The sequence below is a fragment of the Theobroma umbraticum genome, unplaced genomic scaffold (assembly GCF_002168275.2).
Source record: "Theobroma umbraticum cultivar Fairchild unplaced genomic scaffold, ASM216827v3 scaffold_34.0, whole genome shotgun sequence".
Lineage (NCBI taxonomy): Eukaryota > Viridiplantae > Streptophyta > Magnoliopsida > Malvales > Malvaceae > Theobroma > Theobroma umbraticum.
The window spans coordinates 1,573,921-1,594,096 of record NW_018397275.1 but is presented as its reverse complement, the minus strand read 5'-3'; the positions used below and the strand labels follow the sequence as shown (position 1 = coordinate 1,594,096).

The following is a 20,176-nucleotide window of genomic DNA, read 5'->3' as shown; positions in this document are numbered from 1 at the left end:
ACCCGATTCCGGCAACGTCCTCATTACCGTCGACCATCCTGCCTACCCTGAGTCCCCCTAGACCCGAGCGCTTTGGCGTGAGTCAGACGAGGTCCGGTCCGATCTGATACCACTAGTCACGGGTCATTACTCTTTTTCCCATAAACACGTTTATGAAGATGTGCAACACACTCATTTTTAAAGAGCTCAGAACTTTTCGTTCCTATCCGATGTAGGATAGAAACACTTTTCTCATTACATATGCCTGAATTAAGTGAATATTGAAATTTTGGGTGTTGAATTAGATGAAAAGATTAAATTGAATTTGGCTAAAGGTTAGGTCCCACCAATTGGTCATAGCCCAAAAAAGCCATTGCTCCATTTTCCCATAATCCAGGCTTACCGCAGTGCTAGTCTAATCATGGACCAACAATCTCCGTTCTCCTCGTCCACCACCACAGCTCCACTCCTCCTCCACCACCAGCCATGGTGGCGCCGCCACTTCAACATCAAAAACACCCTCTCCTCCGAACTATCAGGAGCAGTAGGAGACTTGGGCACTTTCATTCCAATAATCCTAACCCTGACCTTGGTCTCCCACTTAGACCTCTCGACAACTCTCATCTTCACTGCCCTTTACAACATAGCCACAGGCCTACTCTTCCACATCCCCATGCCTGTCCAACCCATGAAATCCATTGCTGCCGTCGCCGTCTCCGAAACCCCACACCTTACCACCTCTCAAATAGCCACTGCCGGCGCTTCCACCGCTGCCGTCCTCCTCCTCCTTGGGGCTACCGGTCTGATGTCGACCCTTTACCGTCTCCTCCCTCTCCCTGTTGTCCGTGGGGTCCAGCTCTCTCAAGGTCTCTCCTTTGCCTTCTCAGCAATTAAGTATATCCGTTACAACCAAGATTTTATAGCTTCTAAATCTACCACCCCACGGGCTTGGTTGGGTCTTGATGGTCTTGTTTTGGCCCTCACAAGTCTCCTCTTCTTAGTAATCTTCACCGGATCTGGTGATCATCACACTGGAGATGAATCTAATGACAATGAGTCACGTGGCAGAAGCTCAAAGTGGTCGAGAATTATGAGTTCAATTCCAGCTGCTTTGATAGTGTTTTTGTTTGGGTTGGTTTTATGTTTTATACGTGATCCTACAATTTTTAGTGATATTAAGTTTGGTCCATCAAAGATAGGATTTTTGAGTATTACTTGGGAGGATTGGAAAGTTGGGTTTTTGAAAGGAGCTGTACCACAAATCCCATTGTCAATATTGAATTCAGTTATTGCAGTTTGCAAGTTGTCAGGTGATTTGTTTCCAGACAGGGAACTGTCTGCTGCTAAGGTTTCTGTGAGTGTTGGAGTTATGAATTTGGTGGGGTGTTGGTTTGGGGCAATGCCAGTGTGTCATGGTGCAGGTGGGTTAGCTGGACAGTATAGGTTTGGAGCAAGGAGTGGATGGTCAGTGGTTTTTTTGGGGATTGGGAAGTTGGTGATTGGCTTGGTGTTTGGGAACTCTTTTGTCAGGATTTTGAGTCAGTTTCCTATTGGGATTCTTGGAGTGCTTTTGTTGTTTGCTGGAATTGAGTTGGCTATGGCTTCTAGGGATATGAACTCTAAGGAGGAGTCTTTTGTTATGTTGGTTTGTGCTGCTGTTTCGTTGACTGGTTCTAGTTCTGCATTGGGGTTTGTATGTGGGATTTTGCTGTTTCTGTTGCTGAAGCTAAGAAGGTTGCAGTGCTCTGGTTCCATGTTTAGCAAATTCAAGTCTGGGTCTGCCATTGATGATGAAACTAGTTCAATTCCTTAAAGCTGCCCTTGCTGCGGTTGGATACTGGAGACTGGTCAATGAGTCTGTATGTACAAGACTTAGTGTATCTTTTATGCTGATTAATTACTTGTACACTAGCATAATCATATGATGGAAGATAATCCACGTGGATGTATTCAATTCTGGCTTAGCAGTTAGTTCATAGTCTTATCAGTACATTTTATGCAATGTATTATTCTGTTGCCACAATAATTGAAGTTTGATGTATCATCTTTCTTGGCAAACTAGCTATAGTAAATCTCTTTCTTACAAGGGCAGGTATTTTCAAACTTGTATTTTAGGTGAAGTTTGTCATTTGCATTATAGAAATCATAGTTAAACAGAGTATTGCTTCTATGTTGTCAAATTTGCCAAAAATTGAAAGGGTGAGAAGTGGATTACAAATTTCAAATGACAAGAATGAATATTCTGCCACTGAAAGAAAAAGATGATGGATAAAAAATTTTAAGCTTTCTGTCAGAAAGTGTGGTGAAACTCTGCTTAATGGTGGTGCTGGAACTTCCTGCGGCATTAGAAATCAAGCTAAGTTGAATAAGATTCTACAAGATTTACCTGAGGGATAAAGGAAATGAATTATTCAGGGATTTCAACCAAGTCTTAATAGCTTTGTTGGCAAACAGGCCTGGATGTATCCATAGGCTATATTTGGAGACATTTTGCTTAGCCTTTTCAGTGAGTGGTTTTAGCTAAGATGGAGGTTCACTTGGGGCTAGAGAAGTCTTTGTTGGCTGAAGAGAGCCATGCAGATGAATGGGAGTATTAGGATGGAGTGATCCAGTCAAAGGAAACCAAAGCTCGAAAGTGAAACTCCATTCTTAGTTTTGTGTTTTTGGCTGAAACCAATACTCTAATCTGTGCTCTTCATTAAGTAGCTTGTTGATATTTGCCTAAAGAAAAGTTGTGAAAGAAGATTTGTGACCTTTTAAGTCATTGAATTGGGAGCTTGGTAGGGAGAAATTTTCAAGTGCAAGAAGGCTGGGTTGCTGCTACATTTTTTGTTTTCTTCCTCAGAGGTATCCTGCAAAAGCAGATGCAGCAAGCAGTTTGGAAGGTAATTGAAGTAACTGCAGGGATGATTTCCTGTATCTTGGCTGTGTTCTACTTGCGGACATGAAGTTGGTTCTCATAAATCTACAAATTGGTTCCTAGGTTGTGTCCTATCATCTTATATGTACTAAATTGCCCCTACTCTTTGAATAAAACATCTAAAATGCCAACTTTAAAATGACCAAACTGTCCTCTAAGAAGCAACCACGCGCTCCATGGTTGCTGTATTTACACAGTTGCTTGGACAACCCCAATTTCTCCATCAACTTTTCATAAAACAAAAGTTAAAGAAGGCAAATGAGGTTTTTCTACAAAATAATATTTGTAATTTTTTAAAAAAAATTGAATTTGAGACTTTGAAAATTGTAAATCTAAAACTTCAAATTAGCATATTTAGAAAGAAGTGGGACAAGATAATTAACAATATCTTTAATTATATGTAATAATTTTACATTGACAACGTGTTTCAAGCAATCTATTTCTACATGAATTGGATTAATTATAACTTAGACTAAACAGTTGATGAGTTTATATCTTTTTTCAATCATTTTAAGTCAAATTATTATTCATTACCCTATCATTTGACATATAATTAGTTGATATTTCTCATTAAATTTTTACCTTTTTTAATTTTTTTCTAAATGAAAAGTTTCAATATTTTTATATAAAAATGTATATTTATATTTCTATATCCCTAATGCAATAGATGCATATATAAAAGATTAAATGTTCAACTTGGGTTCAAAATCTTTGAATTTTTATCAATTTATGATCAAACGTTTCTATTATAACAATTAAATGTTAAAGGTTTTCTGTTCTTTACAATTAAGGGTTAAATGAGAGGTGTTTGACATGTATAGAGCATGTGCATGATATGAACACTGACTTAAAAGGATAAAATATGAAAAATACTTTTGTCAGAAAGTCTTTTTTTTCAAATTAAAATAATTCAAATTATGATATAACGTGCAATAATTTTTTCAATTAATATGACATATAATAATTAAATTTTTAATATGACATGTAATAACTAAATTTTCAACATAACATATAACAACTGCATTTTTAATATAATTTTTTATCGCATGATATATATACTCAATTCACTTATCAATTTAGCTCTTACTTGTAAGGAATCAAAGTTTTTTTATAATTGATTGTTACAATTGAAACGTTAAACTCTTAATTGAAAAAGTGTTCAAACATCAAATCTCAATTTGAGCATTTAGCTTATATAAAATTTTTCTATTTTATATAAAAAAAAGTATTAATTAAAATTATAAAGTTCAACTTATAAATACAAAAAATATGGTGCTTTTACTATGTCTGTTTATTGTTGGTGCTGATTTGAAGGTTTTTGAGTAATGACACATTGTACAGATAAAATATTGTGAAGAAGATGAATTTCTACACCCACAGTCACTTGAACAAACATTCTTTTTTTTTTTTCTGAAAATAACGTAATATTAAGAAAGCTTTTGAACTCTGCCCAGAATCAATCACTTTCACAAGTTAAACAACCATTTTCAATAACAACAAAAGAAAAAAAAATAATAGTTTGTGTTGCTCCTCAAATTATAAATTTGACAAAAGACAAGGCTTGGGCTCTGAGGAGTGAGAAATTTTATGAGAAATGTTAACTAATTATTATGTATACGAAAATGAATGATGACTTCACGATGAATACCATTTCTCTTATGCGTTTGTATTCACTGCTTGCTGCTTCTTTCTCTTTTCTTCTTATCTGTTCAATTGTAGACGTACTAAACAGACGCGCCACCCCCTAAGTTTGGTTATAATTAATCCAAGAAAAAGACAAGCAAACAACCAGACATTGACCCCTTACGCTACCTCTACTTTCCAAGTCTTCCACTGTAAGCTTTCTCCAAGATCCAGAGTTCTCACTGACTCAAGTTTCCAGCAATCTTCGCAGACACTTAAACAGCACAACCAACATTCCAGGTTTGTCTTTCTTCTACTAAATTCAGTTCATTGGATTTGCAAAAGAACCTTCCGAGCCATACGCTTGACTCCGACGTTCTTGCGTTGGAATTTGGATTAATAATCAAGTAGCGACTGCAGTTTTAGTTTCTATGGGGAAGCAGTAAAGCTGCAATCCTTTTTTTTTTTCTTTTAATTAGTGTTTGAAAGATTGGGTGTTCATTTTTAGTGGGTTTTAGGAAGTGGGCAGCTGAGAAATATTGAAAGAAGTGATTGAATATTGAAATTTGGAATCATGAAGAGTGTATATCTAGCTTTTGTTGTTTATATACTGAATGGGATGTTTATCATGGGGTTGACAAATTATGTCCCAGAAGTTGAGTTTGAGTTTCACAGGGAATCTTCTGCGGAAGTGGAATACAATTATGATCGAATTGGTGAAGTAAAGAAACATTGTAAATCCGTTTTATCATCTGCTTCTGAATTTAAAGCTGAAGGTAATAGGATAGCTGATATAAAAGAAGAGCTCAATTTCGGGTATGGGAATTGGCGGCAGGATATAGTGGATGCTCCCATTATGCCATTTGATGATAGAGATATCCCTAAGAACTTGTCACAGGCTCCTTCGAACATAGTTTCTTTCTGGATCACAGATGTTGATCACCTTCATCAGACTAAGAAGGCTGTAAGTGTCAGTGGGATTTTGATGTTGGGCAAAACACTAGATACTTCATTTGCAGAGAGGCCATATGAGGGCAGTCCTCGGTTTCAGATATGGCCTAGTCATACTCAGCTTGCAATTTCATTTGAAGGGATTTACACTGAAACCAAACAGAATGGCGGGGAAAGAGTTATGTGTATGTTGGGGAATGCAATGTTGCCTTCTCGTGAGTCTGACTCAAACAATCCATGGGAGTGGTTGAAGGGTTCTGATCTGAATTACAACCAAGCACTTCTTTTGCAAGACGATCAGATATTACTTGTTCTTCATTACCCATTGACTCATACATTGACTAATAGGGTGATACGAGGGGAGATGAAAAGTTTAAATCCAAAATCAAATGCTAAGTACTTTGATCAAGTTCACATTTTGGCCGAGATGCTCAAGTCAACAAAATATGAGTTTGGCTCTGAAAAGATTGTGTCCAAGGCATGTGATCCTTATCCATATCAAGATAGCTTGATGAATGCTGGCATCGAAATCTACAAAGGAGATAAATTCTGCACAATTCTTGAGCAAGTTACTAATAGTGGAGCTTTCACTATTGTGCCAAACTGGAAATGCAATGGCACAGATGACTACTGTTGCAAGATGGGTCCTTTCGTGTCAGATAAAGAGATTAAAGCAACAAATGGAAGCTTCAAGGATGTCATACTTTACATGCAGGATGTTAGGTGCAAGCCAACACATGGGCATCAAAATGCTAGTTCGGCGAGAGTTGCTGCAGTTTTTCGAGCTGTTCCTGCATCAGAGGATCAGTATAGAGTGAGATGGAGGTCTGGGCTTAGCAACATGACTCTAGCTGCTGAAGGAATGTGGAATTCTTCTAGCGGGCAGCTTTGCATGGTTGGTTGTCTTGGCATAGTAGATGTAGATGGGAGTAGCTGTAACTCTCGTATCTGTTTGTATATTCCTCTTTCATTCTCCATAAAGCAGCGAAGCATAATTGTTGGGAGTATTTCGAGTATTGGTAAAAGTAACAAGGTGTACTTTCCATTATCATTTGAAAGGCTAGTGAGGCCCTCAGAGTTATGGAACGATTTCAGATTCTCCCATCCCTATTATAGTTACTCAAAAATCCAATCAGCTGGTGCAATCCTAGAAAAAAATGAGCCCTTCAGTTTTGGAACTCTAGTAAAGAAATCCTTGCTGCAATTTCCTAAACTAGAAGACACAGATGCCTTTCTATCCAGCCTGTCTCTCCTTGCAGAAGATCTGACCATTCAAATCTCTGCAGTTCCTGATCCATTTCCAAAGTCTCATCCCCCAAGAGTCTATATTCAGATGGATATTTTCTCACTTGGTCCATTGTTTGGCCACTATTGGTATTCAACAAATGTAACCACCACAGAGGAGGAGACACCTTACCACACTAAAGCTGAATCCACTGAAAAACAGCTCCTTTTGAATGTCTCAGCTCAACTAACAATTACTGGAAAAGATTATAGCATTTTTTCTGTTCTTTTTCTGGAGGGTCTTTATGATCCACATTTTGGACGGATGTATCTTGTTGGCTGCAGGGATGTCCGAGCCTCATGGAAGATCTTATTTCAGAGCATGGATCTTGAATCAGGGTTGGATTGCTTGATAGAAGTCATAGTGTCTTACCCACCCACTACAGCTAGGTGGTTGGTTAATCCAACTGCAAGAATTTCCATAGCCAGCCAGAGAACTGAGGATGACCCACTATATTTTGGAATGATTAAGCTTCAAACTCTTCCAATTATTTACAGGAAGCAGAGGGAAGATATTCTCTCCCGCCGGGGTGTTGAGGGAATCCTCCGTATTTTGACTCTTTCATTAGCAATTGCTTGCATTTCGAGTCAACTAGTTTACCTCAAGCAAAATCTTGATTCAGCTCCTTTTATTTCCCTTGTCATGCTCGGTGTCCAAGCTCTTGGGTATAGTCTTCCTCTTATCACTGGTGCTGAAGCTCTCTTCAAGAGAGAGGCTTCTGATTCTTATGAAATACAATCTTATGATCTTGAGAAGAGTCAGTGGTTGAATATGATTGATTACACGGTGAAGCTTCTTGTGCTGGTGATGTTCCTTCTGACTCTGAGGCTTTGTCAGAAGGTGTGGAAATCTCGGATCAGATTACTTTCACGAGCCCCACTTGAACCACACCGTGTCCCAAGTGACAAGCGGGTAGTTATTGCAACCCTTACCATACATGTCATTGGATACATAGTTGTTTTGATCATTCATGCTGTAAATACTAGTCAGAGACCACTTCGAACAGATAGGTTTATAGATTCAAAGGGTAACTCCCAAACACTACGGGAATGGGAAATTGAGCTAGAGGAGTATATTGGCCTTGTTCAAGATTTCTTTTTGCTCCCTCAAGTCATTGGTAATTTCTTGTGGCAAATCGATTGTAAACCTCTCAGGAAACTATATTATATTGGGATTACAGTGGTCAGACTTCTCCCTCATTTCTATGACTACGTAAGAGCTCCAGTTCCCAATCCCTACTTTGCAGAGGAGTATGAGTTTGTGAATCCAACTTTGGACTTTTACTCTAATTTTGGTGATGTTGCCATTCCCATCTTTGCAGTTTTCCTTGCAGTTGCCGTCTATTGTCAGCAAAGGTGGAATTATGAGCAGCTTAGCCAGATTCTCACCTTCAGGCAGTGTAGACTTCTTCCTGCAGGATCAAGAGTTTATGAGAGGTTGCCTTCCCAGTCATTTGAAGCTGAGCTTGCTTCTGATGTTAACGGAAATATCTCGCATAAGCAAGAGCATGATGATGAAGAATAGTTGAATTTCTTCTCAACATTACTGACGGAAGAGTTGTTGTAATCATAGGTGAAAGTAGGTGATGTTTTCATGTTTGTTTTCCAAGTATAACATGCTGGCTTGTAAAATTGCAATTAAAAGCTTGGTTTTATCCTGCATATTTTAATCATTTTCCCCTTAATAGAAAACAAAGACAATTCTCTGCACTTCACGTTGGTTTCATCTTTGTTTATTCTCAGCATTCTTGCTGGATGAATTTTTCATGGCCAAAGGTTGCTGCTACTCTTACGGGTGTTTCCAAAATAATAAAAATTATTTTGTATCAATTTTTCAAATGTTGTAGTAAAAAGAGCTTTGGTGAATAAATTTGTTAGATTATCACTTGATCAGACTTGTTGAACATTAATATTTTTTCTTTCTTTCTTAAAGATCATGGGTGAAGATGAACTTTTGCGAAATATATGTTGTTCTGTCATCTTTAATGTATCTTTTTTTTTAATTGGGGTATACAAGTAATACTATCATTAAATAATGTTGTTGAAATTTCCTTCTTGATTAACAAATTACACGTTTCTTGAATATATTGAGTTACAGATCTTAATCAGACACATATACGACTTATCTCATGAACTAAAATTTCTATATGGTTAGAAAATATAGTAATTATAGTTTATTTTAAAGAATGTCATGAAATAACCGTACTTTTATATGTGAATAAATAACCTGTCTAAGATCGAGATTTGTGTTGTCAGATAATTATCTTGTATCAACATAACTAATTAAATTTGATTTTAAAGCATTTAAATAATATAAGCTCATATCTATTGTCCCTCGAAGATATCAAAATATATGTATAAATCCATTCCAATGCATTCGAGTTAAAAAAAAATTATATCTTGTTAATATTTACAACGATTGATATATCAGGTTGTGTAGGGATAAAGCTAGCTAATTTTTCTTGAAGGTGCCAAAAGTAAAAGAATAAAGATTAAAAATTTTAAAAACTAATATATTGAATTAAACTAATAATCAAAAGATTGATAATAGAAAATAATTTTATGTAACATGTAAATTAAGAAAAAAAGACTTACAATAATCTTTTAAGAAAGTTATCATCGATTTCTTGAATTCAGATCATCAATTATTAATTATGTACAGAAAAATATCAATTTTTTTATAATTAAGTCTTAGACATTTTGATTTACATTGTTCTTATTCATAAGTTGAAGCATTAAGATTTAGTAGCTCAAATGTATGAGAATTATTTAAATAATTTATATCTTTTCTTTTAAAGAATTTGTTAATTGTTTTTAACTTACTTATACTTTAATCAAACTTGAAAAAAAAATTAATATAATCAATCTCCAATAGTCTTATTTGATTTTTATTTAAACTTGTAATATTAAATATAAAAATATAATATATAAAATATAAATAGTTAAATACGATGTACAAGATTAATAATTTTCTCTTATATAATCAAGATTGTTTAAAGATTATATATTCATAATAATTTTCTTTTAGCTAAATATAAAATGTAAAGTATATAAAAAAGATGTATTCAAGATAGTTTTCTCTTACATAATCAGGATTAATAAAAATTGATACATTGATGAAATTTTAAGCAACAGTGTAATACTATCACTTATATTTTAGAGTTACATAATAATTTATTAATTTTTAAAAATTAAAATCACATGCTTGTGGAGGCTATACCCTTGAAGTTGTGTATTGCTAATAAGATAAATTAGTGCACCAATTACACTAAGATCTTTCAAGATCAATAAATTCTTCATTATCTTCACAAGATTGGAAATATTATTTTTCACTTCTAATGACTTTACAACCATTGATGAACCCAATGGATATACTTTGTCCATATAAAATCATTTTAGCACTTTTGTTATATAATTTGATTGATGGATAAAAATTTCAGTACTCAATCTTAAGACTTAAACAAAAATTTGTTTTTCTAAAATCTATCATCTCAAATTCCTTTTTAGTAATCCACGACTTTTGATAACTTTTTAAAAATTTCAATACTGTTCAGGTCATCAGTATAAATAGTAATTATGATAAATTAAAATTCGAATCCTTTTATAAAAATACATGGGTATCTAAGATTATTTTTTATAACTTTCTTTTAACAAATATTCACCAAAGTGATTATACCACATGCGCTCGGATTACTTTAATCCATATAAAAATTTATTTAATTTAATAGAATAAATTTCTTGAAAATTTAAATTTTTATGCTCCAAGCAACTTAAATCCTTCAGGGATTTTCATATAGATATCATTATCAAGTGAGCTATATAAATAGATTGTAGCTACATTCATTAGACGCATTTTAATTTTTTCATGTATTATCAAACTAATTAAATACCAACATGTAATTGCATTCAGCGTAGGAGAATATATCTCTTCATAATCAATACCAAGTTTTTTAGGTAAAATCTTGTGTGACAAATGTGCTATATATCTCATAACCTCATTTCGTAATCATACAAATACCCATTTATATCCCATTGATTTTAAACTTTTGGTGTATGGACTGCAAATCCAAAATTTTCATATTTTGCAAGTAAATTTCACCTTAATTGTGTTTTTCCACATTTGTCAATTACTTTTATTTTTATGTTTTTCAATATATGTAAATTTAATATCCTCATTTTCTTTCATAATATTGAACGTTAAATTATATATAAAAATATTGTTGATGTTATTTCATTTTAGTTCCATCTTTTCCATCATGACATAATTAATTAAGATCTCTTCATTTTCAATAATTTCAAGTGTCTGAATTTCTTTTGAAATTTTTTATTAATTATGTCAAGAGTCTCTTCTTAAGTTTCTATTTCCTTTTCTAACCATCTTGTATATTTGCTTATTTTCTTTTCTTCTGATTTTATTGAATATTTGCACATTTTCTTTTTCTATGATTTTATCTTTGGAATCGATTAGTTTTCACGCTTTTAGCGTGTCTTGTCCTATAAGGGCATCAATCGTAATAGGAACATTTAGAATTGGTATATAAGATTTAATTCTTCTTTTTAGGTCAGTAAATATGTCTAGTAATTAATTTATTATATTTTGTAAAAGAATTATCTTTTGAAGTTGAAATTCACATTCATTTGTGCGAAGTTCAAAACTAGATAATAATAATTCATTTCAAGAAATTTTGTTTATCAACTACTTATTTTCTCCCCCTAATGTTAAAAAAATTGTTTTATTAAAATGACAATTAGCAAACTTTATTGTGAATAGAACTCTTGTTAATAATTCTAAATATTTAATTATAAATAAAAATTCGTATCCAATATATATTTCTAACCTTCTTTGAGGTCCTATTGTTGTGCGTTATGGTGGAATAATTGAGACATATACTGTACATCCAAAAAAATTTTAAATGAGAAATATTTGGTTCTTAACCATAAATTAATTGTAGCACCCGAGCGTTTAACATGTTAATTTGTGCATGATCCCCTTACCTAAAAAGTAGAGCTCGATTCCCTTTTTCCTCAATTATAAAAAAAAACCATAAATTAATTGTATAAGAAAAAATTTATAATAACTCGTTTGGCCTGATGCGTACAAGTGTTGTTGCATCCAAAATTGCATGGCCCTGAACAGAAATTAAGAGCTTAGTTTTCATAAGTAATGGCCTTGTAACTAATTAGAAGTGTTTAATAAAAAATTTTGCTAGACTGTTTTGTATAGGAACATAAGCAACAGTTATTTCAACTAATATTAAAAGCTTGAGATGTAAATTCACTAGCATTGTTAAGACGAATTGTCTTGATTGCCAAATTAGAAAAATGTGCCTCTAAACAAATGATTTGGGCCATTAATCTTGCAAATGTCAAATTGTAAGTTGATAATAAGTACACATTGACCATTTAGTTGATGCATCAATTAAAACTGTAAAATATGCAAATGATCCACATGATGGATGTATAAATCTACACATATCACCTTAAATATGTTTAAAAAATTATAAGAGATTTAGTCCCAATTTTATCTAGTAATTGCTTTATAATTAATTTACTTTCAAAGCAAGCAGTACATAAGAATTCATTAGAATGAAAAATCTTTTGATTTTTCAATAAATGATCACATTAATTTTCAATAATTTTAGCATCATTATTGATCCAAGATAGTCTAATTGGTCATGTCAAACATTAAAATAATTAGTAAACTTCTGATTTACTATAAAATAAGTTTCAATCATTCTAATTTTTGTGTAGTACAATCTAGAGAATAAAGTGAATAATTTTTTCAACACGCACTTCTTATTCGAGATAATAGATGTAATATAGAAATATTCGATGTCTTTTTCATTTAGTATCTCAATATAATACCTATTCAGATGAATATCTTTAAAACTTAATAAGTTTTTTGAGACTCGGTTGAAAATAATGCATATTTTATTATAAACTTTGTTCTTTCGAATAGCGAAATATTGACTCTTTTAGAGACTTCAATTAATCTTGTATTACCAAATATTGTATTGACACTTGTTTCTTCTATTGTCAAGTGAAAAAAATGTTTCTTATTTTTAAATATAATTGTACAATATGATAATGTCTGCTAGACATATATTGGCATCATTGATCTTCAATCCAATAAGATGAATATAAATATTTTTCTTCAATAAGATAAGATACATAATAAGAAACTTACAAATTGACATAAGAGAACATTAAATATATATTTTACTAATTAAAACACATAATAAAAACATAATATTTAAATATAATAAGAACACAAAAAAAATTTATAATAAAGTTATACTAAAATATACAAATAAATTATTAAAATTTTTATTTTTGAATATTTTTATTACCAATCAAATGATTAATCTTTTTTCAAGTAGACAAGAAAATCAACCATGGATATTTTTATTACTAATCATATGATCAATTCCTTTTTTAAAGTAGACAAGAAAATCAACAATATCTTGATGTGGTATATCAATTTTGTGTTGATAAAATTCAAAACATACAATAGGTACCTAACCAATGACATTTCACGTCATATCGATCCCAACGTATTTTCTATATATATATATATATATATATATATATATATATTATTTTTTTAATTTTGTACATTTTTATCTCTTTCTTATATCTTCTCTTGATGGATTAAAAGTATCCATCTTGGTGGTTAAAAGTATCTATTTATTTTTTGTGAGTTAAAATATCTATCCTTTTCTACTGGATTAAAAAGTATCCATCCACTTCTAATGCATTACAAAGTATCCATCTACTTTTAGTAAGTTAAAAAGTATTCATATTATTAGAACATTGATTAGTGTAATCACCATGATTACAATTATTGTGATGACCTTTTCAATATCTACGATCGTAATTATTAAATGATATTGCATTCACTTCAAAGAATGGACGAGGTTCTTGATTTTTCATTAATAGCTTATTATTTTGCTCAACCATAAAAACATAAAATTAAAAAAAATGTATTTTTAAATTACCTAATATTTTATAATCAATGGACAAAGAATAATATATACTACATAATAGCAAAATTCACATTAAAACTGATTTTAAGAGAATGAAAACATCAAAAAGATATCAAGTTACTTACTTGATTTGCTACCACTAGAAATTAAAGATCAACTTTTGAAATCTTTTTAAAGCTTGGAGACGATGAAAAGAAAATAATATCAATACTTACTTGATTTGCTGAAACAAAAACTCAAAATCCAATCATTAAAATCCTTTTGAAGCTTAAAGATAATAATCCCAAAACTTGAAAAATTAGAGAATTATGTTGATAACATGTTATGAAATAAAACTTAAAAAAATAAATAAAGATAACTTAAAAGAACAACTAAAAAAATAAAAAAATATAAGAGAGTATTTAGAGAGAGAAAGAAAATCTTATTAAAGTGTGTATTTACAAATGAAGTGAGAGGTCTATTTATAGGCTAATAACCATTTATCTAGATAGAATTTATAAGGTGTAGATTAAATCTTAATATTGATCTAATAATCTAATTTACATCTAAATCTATATATAAATAATATAAATAAATATTCATAAAAATTTTATTAACAAGATTTTGTTTTACGCAACACTTTTCATGTCAGTTACTAGCATAATAGGATAGTATGTCTGCCTCTGAATTTGTATTTAACAACATTTAAAATGCTATGAGTAATGAAACCTATTACGCTATTATTTTGGTTGTCTTGCAGTGAATGCAAGTTGTTATCAATAACATGGTTGGTTCGCCCACCAGGTGAATGTGTTCAATTTCAAAGTGCTGCGAAAAGTAAACTGTAAATGTATATTCTGTCGCTCTATCAATCCAAACTTTCTTTACGATACCACTGAGTTTAGAGCAGTAAAATACAGAGGCAATGAGCAAAAGAGATTCATGAATTTTTTTTCTCTTGTGGTAACTGGATCTCTGAGGCAACAATTCCTTCTTTCCTGGTTATTTTACAGTAAGTAAATTGATCAGTCCGGACACAAATAAGTGGAAAGAACAACACTTACGGTCATATAGTAATGCCTTGTGCGTGGAAGAGGAGCAGGATCTTGTTCAAGTATTCTTTTGCTTTAAATGAATGAACCAGGTGAGTCCTTGCACTTGATGGGAATATGAGACATTGAAAGCAGCTGTATTCAATCGACATCTTGCTTACATAGACCAAATTCGTCTTCAATAACCTTCATCTTTGTAATTTGGGTGCATTTTTTTGCCATGACTTTTACGGTGTCCCCAGGTTTTGGTTCAAGATCAAAATGACAGTAACAATCGAATTTGAACTCTTCATTTATCTTTTGAGTGTTTATTTGGTGATCTGCTTGATGCTGCAGACGTTACAATTGTTCTTAGATCTTCATTTCCATAATGATGGGAAACAAATATATGCTTCTATTATCGATCTGTTTTGTCACATGAAAGACTCAATATAATCAGTCAGCCATTACTGATCATTTGTTTTTGAAATTGAAGCCTCAAAAACTTACATTAGTCCCTCAACATTAACTTTGTTCTTCTTTTTGTAACTCCTCTTCTCTTATTATCTTCCGAGGGTTAGCAATAAATGCAAATGCTTATCAGACAGACAGAGAGACACTCAATTTGCTCTAGGCTTTCCCAGTCCCATGGTTACTTGTATTGAGATTGTTTCAGCAGTTCATGGCACGGCACAGAGGTTGAGGCTAAGAACAGTCCATTCTATGTGTCATAATAAAAAGCGTTTCTTTGCTTGTAAGTGAATGAACTGCTTTGGAATCCGGTGTTCGGGTCAGGAAAAAAAAAAAAAAAGAAGACTGCAACTGAAATATCTAGGAATGATCTTCATTGCCATTCTCCCAGCTTAACATAATGTAGACCAGTGTACGGGCTGGATTACCCGTCAGGCCCCCAGGCCTGGCCTGCCTTGAACAGAACTTTAAGACTCGAGCTCGGTCCAAAAACATGTTGTATCAACATATCTGAAGGCTTTGAGTTTCTTTAATTGTTTATTAAAGAATTCTATGATAATTTGACATAATTATAAGTTTTAAGCAAAACAATGCTTTATTATTATTATAAGATAAGATATCTGTAAAACATATCTGAAGGCTTTGAGTTTCTTTAATTATTTATTAAATGTATAAATTCTATGACTATAGATCCTACGGAGGGTAACTGTAACCTTCTTCTTAATAAATACATTAGTTATTAAATACTCTATCCTATTAAAAGAATGAAAGGCTAAGGATGAATTTTCGTCATACATAACTTGTAATTTGTCTCCAATTTAATAAAATATGTTGCTGATTTTTAATTGAGTGCCTTTGTTCAAAACAAGGCAGAATATAGATCACAATTAAAGCAAATGCTATTAACCCATAAAAGAAATTAAAACTTGTACCTGTTCATCGTAAATAAGCTGTTGAAGTTGATACCAACAAGAATATATATCATAAGTTTTTTTTCTTTTCATGTCAGAATTTTCACGCCAAGTCAAATTAATTTGGATATTCGATGTTAGAAGGAAGAAATATTAACTTGTATTTAGAGGTAGAATTGGATTGTCAATCAATGAGTGGTTTGTTAATGAACGTGCCCTTAGTTACTCTCTAAAATGAATTCAAATACCAATTATAATAGTATTTTTTTTATTAAATATAGTAATTCACAGGTAATACTATAAATTCTAATATATTCTTAATATGATAATTTTAAAAAAAGATCGTTAGAGCAGCCGTTAAAAAGATTCATATAACGAAATACCTAATTTCTCAAAGTCTGAATTCAAGCATCGCCAAACTACTGAAAATCAATTTCGATGGCAATTTATATTTATATTTATATTTATTGCTATTGCTATTGCTACGTCAAACCTCACCATAAGCGAGGGCGGCTGAAATAATTCAATGCAAAGCGGCAAAATCAATGGGAGCATTCAATGTAAAGCTACAGCTAGCATATCCCGCACAATCCACGCCTAAATAAGCAACCCCCATTTATTTATTTATTTGATATGTATAATTTTATCTCTTAAAATTTAATTATAAAATCCTTGAGATATTTCGTTTAAAGTTTTTTCTTAATTTAAAAAATTAGAACATGTTTTCTTCAAGGAAAAGGATCACGTAAACGCTCTGTTCCTTGTTTTAATTATAAACTTATTTTTGCTCTAATATTAATATTATTTACCAATGCATGCAAAACCAGAAGTTTACAAAATAATGGAATCCTTTCAATGTGTTGAATGTATTTTTATTTGTCTAATTTTGTTAGATGGAAACTAGAAATTGGAAAAAGGTTAGGTTTCAGCTGAGGACGTGCAGAGAGTGAATTCCTTTTAATTTGGGGTTGGGAAGGAGTAATGAAAGAAGAAAGAAAAGTCAAGTGTTGAATAATAAGTGTTTTCCATGTGTTAATCAACAGCCAACTGATTTGGGGCACGCATCATCACATGAATCGCAGGGATGCCGGAAAGGTACTTGAGAACCCGTCAAGGGTAGGGCCTTTTGGTTTTTCCTCTTTTTTTTTTTTTTTTTTGGAAATAAAAAAAATGTAACATGTGCATTTTGATATAAAACTAACACAATATTTTTAAATTTAAAGATTATTAAACAAAATATATGTAATCTTTTTAGATAACGATATTCATGATTCTTTTTTTATATAGATTACATTTTGATGATTCCTTCATTTCAAATATATTATAATTTCATTTTTTTTATTTTTTCACTCTTATTTTATAACAACTTATGAAAAAATAAAAATAAATGACGCGAGCATCCATGGAATGAAATCTACAACATAATTAATCATTGAATATTTTTATTTAAATTTTTGCTTCAATTAAAGAGCATATAGTAATGAAAGGACAAAAGTGGCATTTGGAGACTATCTGGGGTATAATCATTTTAGCCACCGAAGGGCCCTCAGAATCTCACACGTGACATTGTAAATTTTCTCATGCAGGGAGGGTATTTTAGGGTTTTAAATCATGGGACCACAACTCTTCGAGAATTTTTGCACAAGTTGGGGGTGTTTTCGATTTTGTCTTTCAATTGGAAGGTTTTTCTCAAGTTCTACTACAAAATTATAGGGTATTTCGAGGGTATAACCATTACCCACGGAACGGATTTCGTGGATAATTATTGATAAATTATTGATAGAATTAAATTAAGAGTTATTTTGATGGATAAATGATTAAATATGTCATTTATAAAAGATTAGGAGATAATCCCACACTATAAAAAGATATATTTTTTTAGTTTACTTGAAGTTGAAATAGTATCAAACTTTCAACTTTTCTTCTAGTTAGACACAAAGATTAGTATAGATAGGATGGGAATCAAATAATTCTGTTATAAAACAAATTAAGAAAAAGATCTTCTTTTTCCTTTAAAGTAAAATTGGGGGACCCAACGAGGCGGGGAATGCCTTACCTAACCATCGGCTAGTTACTTGGTGTGTTTCTAGCAGGGCTGGGAAGCTGCATGAAAGCTGACAGGACTGGAAGAATCTAAAATTGTTTTGATTCGGTCCATTCTTAATTCATAGAATTAGCCAAACCTTGTATTGGTAAGGCGCCGTGAATAAACTTCTAAGCCAGTGTTGAATTATCCTTATTGCGACCCACGCCCCACTGCGTTTTTTCTTCCGTGACATGTGGACCAAACTTCTATATGCAAATATCACGTTGCCTAATTTTCTTTTACAAAAATAAATAAATAAATAAATAATTTGCTGTTTTTTCCTTTTATAAAAAATAAATAAATAATTTGTTGTTTATCTTCAAACGAGACTGCAAGAAGTTTTCGCTATCCTTGGCTACCCCAACATTTAGTCCTTATGTAAAAAAGGAGAATGCGATTTATAACTGTCCTATGCATCCATCAAAACAAAATATCTACACATTCTGGATGCTAAAGAAAAAAAAGAAAAGGGATTGCTTTTAATTACTTAATTGTTATAAAATAAATCTAAAAAAAAATTATAAGACAAATATAAGAATAAATATTTAAAGGAAAAAAAATATTTAGAATTAGTAAAAAGATTTTATTCAAAAGTGTTTACAAATGAGCTGAGGGGCTTATTTATAGCCAAACAACCTTCTTATCTTGATAGAATTTACAAAATGAAGATAACATTTAGAGATTAAATGGATTAAATCATAATCCAATCTAATTTACATCAAATCTATATATAAATAACATAAATGAATATTTGACATTACCAGTACTATTGTTGCAATACAATATTTGAAGCATGAAAAGTAGACAAAGTTTTCTTTAATAACTCTGATTTAGGAAGCTTAACACCACATAACTCCAATCAAAACTATATCAAATAAGGCTAAGTTGTAATCAGACATTGATTTGAAGTCTTGCAACCTAAGAGGTTGCCAATCATACTGTGCTTGAGGGAGAATAATAATCTTGGTATGATCATACCTTTCTCTCAATCTTGTCCATAGTATCTCAAGATCTCGGACGGATAAATATTGAGTTTTCAAGCTCTCATGCAAATGACGACGAATGAAAATTAAAACATTCGCTTTATCTTTGTCATTTGCATTTCAGTCTATAATAATTGCATTAGCAAGACCTTGCCTTTGAATATGCATCTCAACATCAATGCACCGAGATAGATAATTGTTTCCACTCTCTTCCAAAATGTGGAACTTGGGCTTTTCAATATTTGCCATAATACTGCATACAAAAAAATTTGGACCCTTAGATTGGAGTTCTCAAAGGTTTATCATCGTTTCAGGGAACAGAGATATATTTTAAATTTGTAATCGATTGATTAGACCATACAAAAAAAACTAAAATCTATTTGAAAAAATACCTTCTCATTACCTTTAGACACTAATGTTGATAATGTGATATAAAATATAAAGAAAGATATACTAAGAAAATAATTAAGAGAAGAATTAAAAAAAAAAGATTTCTGATTCATTTCTCATTATCTCTGATTATTATTAATTGTAATTTTTTCATCAAGTGCACAACCCTATTTGTAGGGTTACATAGATGCGGGGGTTACATTGTATTAATAAAGATTTTGATGAACTATCATAAATATGTATATTGATTATGAATAGAACTTGAAGGGTTAGGAGATTCAATAGATACATTCATTTATTCATAACATTATTCAAATTATTTTGGTTATTATATTTTTTATTTTAATTGGTAAGGGAATTGCCAAAAGACGAGGAAGGGGTTTGGTTTCTATATAAAGGTGAGCAAAACCAATCCAGACCAATTACCCATCAAATTAAATGCGATATGGGTAATACGATTGGGTTTAATTGGTCCATAGGATCAATTGGTCCAAAATGTTTAATTCAATTGATTTTTTTGTCAATTTTTGATTTTAAAATTTTTGGATCAATCCACCTAAAAAACCAAACTAGTTTTTTTTA

The 20,176-nt window shown here is 31.8% G+C and overlaps 2 protein-coding genes across 3 annotated transcripts; both read left to right on the top strand.

Annotated features, from left to right (window-relative positions):
• The first annotated feature begins 227 nt into the window (after positions 1 to 227).
• MOT2 (sulfate transmembrane transporter) lies at positions 228 to 2,037 on the top strand. The gene has a single exon (XM_021443063.2). It carries the CDS (start codon positions 401 to 403, stop codon positions 1,790 to 1,792), a length of 1,392 nt encoding a protein of 463 aa, XP_021298738.1. The 5' UTR covers positions 228 to 400; the 3' UTR covers positions 1,793 to 2,037.
• A 2,646-nt stretch (positions 2,038 to 4,683) lies between these two features.
• On the top strand, positions 4,684 to 8,467 carry LOC110427465 (PII, uridylyltransferase (DUF2921)). Of its 2 annotated transcripts, XM_021443003.2 has the most exons (2): positions 4,684 to 7,970; positions 8,080 to 8,467. In XM_021443003.2, the coding sequence occupies exons 1-2, from the start codon at positions 5,097 to 5,099 to the stop codon at positions 8,284 to 8,286; spliced, it is 3,081 nt and encodes a 1,026-aa protein (XP_021298678.1). In that variant the 5' UTR covers positions 4,684 to 5,096; the 3' UTR covers positions 8,287 to 8,467. The 2 variants fall into 2 exon arrangements, with proteins under 2 accessions (XP_021298678.1, XP_021298677.1); XM_021443002.2 differs by having other exon boundaries at positions 4,684 to 8,467.
• Positions 8,468 to 20,176: the final 11,709 nt, after the last annotated feature.

Coding starts and splice junctions, on each gene's coding strand:
- MOT2 (XM_021443063.2), top strand. CDS start 401: ATGGACCAACAATCTCCGTTCTCCTCGTCCACCACCACAGCTCCACTC.
- LOC110427465 (XM_021443002.2), top strand. CDS start 5,097: ATGAAGAGTGTATATCTAGCTTTTGTTGTTTATATACTGAATGGGATG.